Raw genomic sequence first — 8,639 nt, forward strand, 5'->3', positions numbered from 1 at the left:
CAGGGAGAGCACAGGGCAGGAGAAACAGAGCAGGTTTGTGCCTGACAAGAGAATCGATCTTCCCAGGCAGAACGAACCTGCTTCTCAGTTCCCAGAGGCTCCTGACCACGGATCCTGTGTGGTGTGAGCAGTGCCTAGAATTCAGGGTCGTCATGCACACACACGTGAGGCACGCACACATGTATGCATGCACGTGGGCACAGGCATGCACACACACACACACACAATTGCACATCCACTGGGCACTGAGAAGAGCTGTCCTGGTTGCAAATCTCCCACCCTATAGACCCAGAATCATCCAGGTGCTTCCCTCCTTCTGCACTAACAGGGAGTGCATTAGGTGACCACCCCTCTTCCTGCCTCCAGCACCAGCACCCCTGCCTCGCTCTCCTCACCTCTCCCTTATGGGAGGTAGCCCCAGCCTCCTCCCTGCTCCCACCCCTCCCCCACTCCATCTTCCATCCATTCCGCATGCAAATCACCTCGCACCAGCTGCCCTTTGTTATGATCAGGCCCAACCTCCTCCCTATCCTCAGGTCCTGCACTGCCTGGTCCTACTTGTACCCGGTGCCCAGCCCCACAGGACCTGCCGCTGCTCTGCAGGAGTGGCCCCACCCTCTCCCGGCTCCCTTTCTGTGCCATGTGGCTCCTTCTGCTCTGAATTTCCTTTCTCCTGTTTGCTTTTCCAAATCCAGTATATACTTCAGCATTCTGTCCAATAGCCAGTTCTCTCCCCCTTTCACTCATCAGTGACTCCCTGCCTCCTCTGGACTCGCCCACCCCCTCCCATGGGGGCGCTGCTCTCTCCCTGGGAGTCAGCACCAGCTGACAACGCGTGCACATCCCCCAGCCGGACAGCATGATGGCATGGGGCCCAGGACAGTGCAATGAACAGCATCCCCTTGCCTGCCTCTCCCACTAGATCTTAGGCTTCCTGAGAGTGGGGACCGTATCTTCCCGTCACCAAGCATGTGACAGGTGCCCACAATGCTGTGTGGTGCAGTGCTGGGAGGATTAAATGGAATCATGTAAGGGGAGTGCCCGCATGGGTGAACTGAAAGGAACAGAGAGGGAAGGTTGTCACCCCAGAGCCACATCCCTCCTCACAGCTGGTTAGCATTTTCACCATGTTGAGTCTGCACACTGACTGCTGGGACAAATTGGGAAACTGAGGCCTGGAGGAGTGGTGCACCTGAGTCCTGTTCATCCGGGGCTGGGATTGGAGGCTGGTTTTCCTTCAGCTGTGCCCCCTGGTCACCTTGGGGCCTTTGCCTGGAGTGGGGACTGACTCCCTCTGTCCCGGCTGCTTCTTTCAGACCTCTACCTACGGAGACGTGGTCTATGAGCGCGTGAGCAAGAGGCTGGCCTAAGCAGCCCAGCCAGGTCCAACGGGGCGAAAAACCCCCCAATAAAACTGATATGCGGACAGAAACTGCTCGCTCCAGAATCTCTTTGTTTCGGTTTTCTGGCAACGTGGGGCCACCTCTGGCTGGGTGGGGTGGGAAAGCCCCCAAGGGTAGCCATACGGGCCAAACGCTGGCCCCGAGGTCCCTGTGTGGGCCGTGTCATGGCAGAGTGAGACATGAACGTGGACTGCAGGACTCTTGACCCCTGCAGAGGCCGCAGATGGGCACCCCCAGCCACCCATCGCTTTGCTCCAACGCTCCTTTAAAGAGACAAAGTCTCCTGGGAGGGGTAACACGTTAATTCTCAGATGGGCCGCAGGACAGGCCTGTCAGGCCCTGGGGGCAGGGGGGGAAAGGCCCCCGGCAGCCAGCCAGGCTCCCAGGCAGGAATGGATGTACCAGGGCTCACCCTGGGAGGCCGTTACGGCTCGACTGTGCCTCTGCTGTTATTTGCTGTGGAGTCATCTTCTTGGGCCTCCATTTAACCACTGGTACATAGGGACAGGGAGGACTGATGAGGGGCTGAGGGGAAATGGTAGTCTATGAAATGGCAGAGGGGCAGTGGGGGTGATGGCAGAGACAGGGAGGGGCTGGAATATCCTGGTTTGGACTCAGAGGGCTTGGACAGGGTGCCTGGGAGGAACTGTGAGAGGCTGCAGTGGGCTAGGAAAGATGGTCCCCAGGGCCGGCCCCTCTGATCCCTTGGCAGGTTCCCGGAGCCCGGGTTGGGAAGCGTTCTGCTGTAACATTCGGGTTTAGCAGATGTCCTGTGACTGACAGGAAAGTGCACCGGCCCCGGGTCGGGAGTGGAGGAGGGCGGCCCTTCTAGACACCCCTGGCTAGACAATCCCTAACCAAAGGGCCCTTTGCATCTTCCCTTCTCCTTGGGAGTGTTGTCACCTCTGGATACCACCTATTCTTTTTACCCAATATTTTTCTGCGTGACAGTTCACTTATTTGTACTGCAAAGGAAACTTTATGTCACTTCCATACACGGACAGCCACTATCATTTGCCCTGAGTGAAACTATTTAAAAAGTCAAAGCTGAATGACAATGACTTTTAGCTAGATTCTGTTGCCTGCTCAAAGCCCTGAGCCTGAGACCTCCCTTTGTGAAAAGCGCAAGAGAGGTAAAAGACATAGTATTGTCAAATGGGAAGCTTCCTCCTTAACTAATCAAAATTACTGAAAGACTACTGAAATGAGACCATATCGTACGAGTTGAGTTACCTAAGGCAAGTAGTACTTAGATTGTCTTCAATGCACAAGTTTCACATACAGGGCTTAAGAAATAAGGTTTGCCCAGCACCTTGCACAGAGTCTGGCTCACAGCAGGTGCTTAATAAGTGCTGCTTGACCTGAGGTCCTACTCGCCCTGTACAATCTGCAGCCTTTCACTTTGGAGGACCAGCCTCGACCCGGACAGATGTCACGGCCCAACTCACTGGAGGCCTATTCTCTGCCTCCTTTCACATTCTACTCCAGAACCTCGTTTATCTTTCCAAGAACAGTACACAGCCTCTCCCCACTCACCAGCCCAGCCAGCACCCCATGAATTCCATCGTTTTGCCAAGACTTATTGCTAATTAAGTGAACTAGGTAAGCATTAAATTAAACTAGCAGTGTTGCTGTTTCTTCTCCAGACTGAATAATTACTCATAATGAGCTTGGATAATAAGTCTCTAAATAACAGAGTTAACCATAATTAGGCTGAAAATTGAGAGAGAGAGGGAGAGAGGGAGAAAGAGAGGAGAAGAAGGAAAGGGAGAGAGAGAGAGGGAGGGAAGAGAGGGAGGAAGAGAGAGAAAAAGAGAGTTTCACTCATGTAATTGATCAAGGACAAATTCAAATCGCTGGAAGGGGAGAAATTCTTAAGCCTGTGTTGTTACAGACTCACAGACTCATGGAATATGGAATGGCAGGACCTCAGATCTCAACTGGTTTAAACTCTGTGTTTCACAGATATGGAAACTGTGGCTCAGAGAGGAGAAGAAATTCGTCCAAGGTCACATAGCAGAGAGTGAGTGAGTCTCTGAGAGTAGTGTGGGGTTGGGCTTCACTCACTGGTGGAGGCTGCAGTTTCCGAGGCAAATGGAGGAAGGTGAGCCGCAGTAAAGCATCCCCCTAGTTGGCATCTGGGCAGAGAGGCTCCTCGGCCAGAAGAGACAGTGGTTGAGAGTCACATCACCAGGGTCTGAATCCCTCTTCTTTCACCAGTAGCTGTGTCACCTTAGGGGAAGTTCATCCATTTCTCTGATCCCAGTTTCCTCACCTGTAAATGGGGATAGCAACTGTCCTACCATATAGAGTTGCTACCAACTCACTCGGTGCTGGCTGCTGCCACCACTACTGCCATCACTTCTATTGTCACCACCATCATCCTCAAGTCAGTGTGATTAAAGGGCTAGGAGTGCCTCTGTCACCAACTTGTGAGTCACGTGGGCCAGCCACTGGACCTCTCTGAGCCTCATCTTGTCCATGTGTAAAATAAGAGCTCCCTCACTTGGTCACGGGGGAGTTGCAAGGATAAAGGGTAAAAATCCACATTAATGGCTTCCAAAAAGTTAGACTGGCTTCATCATTTTGCTGTTCAAGATGCTGTAGGGACTCCCCACTCCACAGTCCTCGGTTCAGGTGCCCTTTGCAATCCTGGCTGTTCGTGACCTTCACCTTGACCTTTGGTTGTCATCTCTCCCACTCTGCCAGGATAACTGCGTCCCTCTTGCCAAGCTCAATCTGGTGAAACATGGAGCTACCCAAAAGGTCTCCACCAGGTGGCGCTCCGTCACCTGCCTGCTGTTCCATGGACACCAGGTGTGGGTACTGTATGTGGGCAGGTGGGGGGAGCAGTGATACCCTGAATGATTGGGCCTTGGTGTGGCTGTGTGTCCCTTCAGGTGACATGGCTTGGGAGTCCACATGGGCTCCTCAGTCAGACTCATCTAAATGTGAAACTCAGTCCCGCTACTTACCCATGGTTAGACCCTGGGCCTTCCTGAACTTCAGTAACCCCGTCTGGACAGTGGCAATAATACTACTAGCTTATGGTGGCATTGTGAGGACAAAAGAGAAGTTAGGAGGATCAGAGATCATGAGGAAAGTGCCAAAGACAGGGCCTGCGACATAGCAAGCATTCGCAAGAGCTCTATTAAGGGCTCTACTTCATAGTTCTACTGGTAAGAACCGGCACACACAGAGTCAGGCTTTTAGGGCAGGGAAAAGTGTCCAAGTCTGGCAGTACACGAGCCTCTCCTGGAGGATCTCCCATCCCAGACCTCCCAAACCTATCTCTTAGGTTCAAAGACCAGGGACTGCCACTGGACACGCTCACCAGCAAGGTACGAACTTGTGAGACCAGTCCAGTCCCAACCCTCCCATTTTACAGATGAAAAAACTGAGATCTAGAAAGGGGAAATGACCTGCCCAAGTGAGTCCACACAGCTAAGGAGCAGCAGAAGGCCTGACTTCCTGTATGTCCTGCCTGTTGTGTCTCTGGGAAGCGCAGGGGCCTCCAAACAGCTGAGTGGCCCAGCAGAAGCCTGACCTTTTGAGTTCTTCCTTTAAAGCTAGAGCTGGGTCAGAGGGAGGTGAAGCTCAGAGGCTCACCTGTGCCCCCAAAGAAGGGAGGGGCCCACTTATTGACAATATTCCTTGTAGAACTCACTGCTGAATGATGACACCATATATTCTATGCTTCCTTACTACAAACCTGAAGTGTAGACCAGAATGATAGCCGTCCCGCATTACAAAAGAGGGGACAGGTTCAGACTGGAGAGATGGCTATTCTCAAGGTCACGCAGGTAAGAGCAGACGAGCTCAAGACTCTCCACCTCTCAGGCTCAGTGTTCTTGTACACACTAGAAGTTGCAAACCTACGTTTTATTGGCTTTCTATTGTGTTAAAATGTTTTCAATTTAATTTAGAAAATTCCTAAAATTACATTTCACAGAAAGTGCAGATTTCCAGTTTCTCTGGAAACCTAAACATTGGGCAACACGAACCTTACATCCCTGAAAGGTAAGAATGAGCTGGAGCTAAGTAGACACTATATCCTCTCGGGGGACACTGGCTTTACAACTCAACATAGTCCCCACCACCTTGCGCTGTCACCGTCACCCAGCTAGATTCACGTACTTATGCCACCTGCCTGGTCCTGGCAGGCATTTAGACTTGAGACACCTGCCAAATGTTATGCTGCCTTTCTGCTGAAATTTAATTCACAAGAGTCTTTTCTGAGAAACAGGCCCTGGCTAATGAGGGCTGGTAAGATTCTTCTTCAGGCATTTGGTGCCAGGGATTGCCCCAGAAACACAGGGATGCTGGTTCCTGGTAAGGAGGAGGGCAGCTCTCCAGGGTGTTTGACCAGCTGGATGGTGCCTAGAGCTGGCCTGAGCCTCCCGGAGGATGATCTGGGGAGGCCCCAACCCTCATCCCACATCTTCACCTTCACAGATGGGGTCGGGGGCGCTCAGGGAACCCTTCCTGGATCAGAGCGTGTGGGGGGCAGACAGAGGGAGCTGCAAATCACGTGGGCTGGTGGCAGATGTGCGAGGAGCTATGTTTCTGCGTCTACTGGTCAGTACGCTCTGAGAGAAGCCGGGTCGCACTGTGAATCAGGAGTGGGAACGCCAGGCAGCTCCTTTCTTTCGTGAACCTATGTCCATTATTCTGTCCTGGTGGGGTCTTCCTTACCAGGTGAGAGGGATGGCTAGCTGCAGCGGCCACGGAGCCTTTCACTCATTCATTCCAAAGCCTTGAGTCAGGCGGCACAGGACAGTGGCAGATGCAGACGGCTTGGGTTTGAATTGTGGCCCCTTCCTTAGGCAAATAACCTCTCCGTGCCCTTGTTTTCTGATCTGTAAAATACACCTAATAATAGCTCGTACTTTGTAGCATTATTAGGATGATTATAAGAAATCATACCAGCAAGTGTCTGATACGCAGTAAGCGCTGCGTAAATGCCGGCTGCTCTAACTATTGCCACCGGGACCAGGAGCTACATTCTACTGGTAGTTTAGGGCACAGCCATAGAAACAAGTAAACAAACTAATAAGATCATTTCGGGTGGTTTAAATACCATGAAGAAAATAAACGGGGGGTAATGAGGGTGACCAGGGTTTTTATAGAGGCCTCTTCTGGAGGTGGCATGTGAGCTGAGACCCAAAGCAGGTTTCTCAGCTTCAGTGCGACTGGCATTTGGGGCTGGATAATCCTTTGTCATGAGTGGGTGGGGCCTGTCCTGTGCAATGTAGGATGTTTAGCAGCACCTCCGCTGTGACAACCAAGTATGTGTCCAGACATTGCCAAATGTCCCCTGAAGGGCAACACTGACCCCGGTTGAGAATCACTTACATTAATGGTGAGGAGATAGTCACACAGGATGAAGGGGGAAGAGCATTCCCAATGGGAGGACACAGCTTTGGAGAGATGGGTTTCGAACCCGGAGGACATGAGGAACTGAAACTTCTGCCCTACCCTAATCCAGGCATTTGCAATGCTGGTCTGGAAAGCAGCAGGTTCTCCTTGGAAAAGGAGTCTGGGTGTCCCAACCTTTCACACAGCTTGGTCCAGGAAATACTAAGTATAGAACAAAGTTGAGGTTTAGAACTCACATGGTTCAGAAATTCAGATAGGAAAGCTGTTTCTTTACTCTCTCCTTTGAGCTTAGGAACTAGAGTCTGTATATTTAATTTTTTGTTGGATCTTCAAACAAATTGTGCACCTGAATCACCAGGAAACTGACCGTAAAAATGTAGATTCGGGGGCCCCTCCCTTCTTAGAGAAGGCTCCAGGTCTTTCTGCAGCCTGCTCAGGTTTGTACACCTCTGGATTCAACCAGCTGTCAGCCCTAGGAGGACTTTAAGGCCATCTCTGTGCTTTTTAAAACTTTCCTAGCCACCTCCCAGCATGGGAACTAACGAAATCTGACATGGAGAGCCATGTGTGGAAGAAATATAAGTGGACACCTCTGGCTGAAGGCAGGAGGCCAGGGCCTCTGTGGCATGGCTCCCTCCGAGGACTCAAAACCATCCATCAACTTGACTATCTCCATGGTAACGGATGGGGAAGCTGAAGTCTAGAGGGGGGATTTTTTTCTTTTTTTTTTGAGACAGTGTCTCACTCTGTTGCCCTGAGTAGAGTGCCGTGGCATCAGCCTAGCTCAGAGCAACCTGACTCCCGGGCTCGAGCGATCCTCCTGCCTCAGCCTCCTGAGTGGCTGGGACTACAGGTGTGCGCCACGATGCCCAGCTAATTTTTCTATTTTTAGTAGAGATGAGGTCTCCCTCTTGCTCAGGCTGGTCTCAAACTCCTGAGCTCAAGTAATGCTCCCGCCTTGGCCTCCCCAAGTGCTAGGATTACAGGTATGAGCCACTGCACCCAGCCTTATTTAAACTTCTTATTGGTACATAAAATAATGGCACACCTTCCACAAAGTAGATTGTATGTTTATAGAAATATAATGATTATCGTTTTTTGGAGGTACTGGCCTTGATGTACATTATGTTATTTAATCCTCATGAAAACCCTACAAGACAAGTGCTGTTATGAGCCCATTTTAATAGGCGAGAAAACTGAGGCTCAGAGAGGTTGGGTCAACTGCCTCTCCACAGCTCGGAGATAGTTAATTTTATGCATCAACTTGGCTAGGCTATGGTGACCATTATTTGGTCAAATACTAGTCCAGATATATTTTTAATTCTACTTTTAAAAATGAATTAATCAACTATTTGTTTTTAGAGATAGGGACTCACTCTGTCAGGCTGGAGTGCAGTGGTACAATCATCGCTCACTGCGGCCTTGAACTCCTGGCTCAAGGGATCCTCCCACCTCAGCCTCCCAAAGTAGCTAGGACTACAGGTGCGTACCCCAGCACTGGGCTAGTTAAAAAAAAAATTTTTTTTTTCAGAGATGAGGTCTTACTATGTTGCCCAGGCTTCTCTCAAACTCCTGGCCTCAAGCAATCTTCTTGCCTTGGTGTCCCAAAGTGTTGGGATTACAGGTGTGAGCCACTGTGCCCAGCCTAAATGTATGTTTTAGATATGATTAACATTTACAATCAGTTGACTTTAAGAAAAGCAGATACCCTCCACAATGTGGGTGGGCTCCACGCAATCAGTTAAAAGCCTTAACAGCAAAGATTGAGGTCTTCTGGAGAAGGAATTTTGTCTCAAGACTGTAACACAGGGCCAGGCGCGGTGGCTCACGCCTGTAATCCTAGCACTCTGGGAGGCC

General features: G+C 50.8%; 1 protein-coding gene across 1 annotated transcript in view; it reads left to right on the forward strand.

Annotated features, from left to right (window-relative positions):
- Positions 1 to 1,370, forward strand: part of FABP6 (fatty acid binding protein 6, ileal) — a 6,680-nt gene extending 5,310 nt beyond the window's left edge. Inside the window, exon 4 of the mRNA XM_012644802.1 lies at positions 1,317 to 1,370. Coding sequence (XP_012500256.1) covers positions 1,317 to 1,370 — 54 coding nt within the window. The remainder of the gene's footprint in view (positions 1 to 1,316) is intronic.
- The last annotated feature ends 7,269 nt before the right edge of the window (positions 1,371 to 8,639 follow it).

This window comes from Propithecus coquereli, unplaced genomic scaffold (assembly GCF_000956105.1).
Source record: "Propithecus coquereli isolate 6110/MARCELLA unplaced genomic scaffold, Pcoq_1.0 Scaffold220, whole genome shotgun sequence".
Lineage (NCBI taxonomy): Eukaryota > Metazoa > Chordata > Mammalia > Primates > Indriidae > Propithecus > Propithecus coquereli.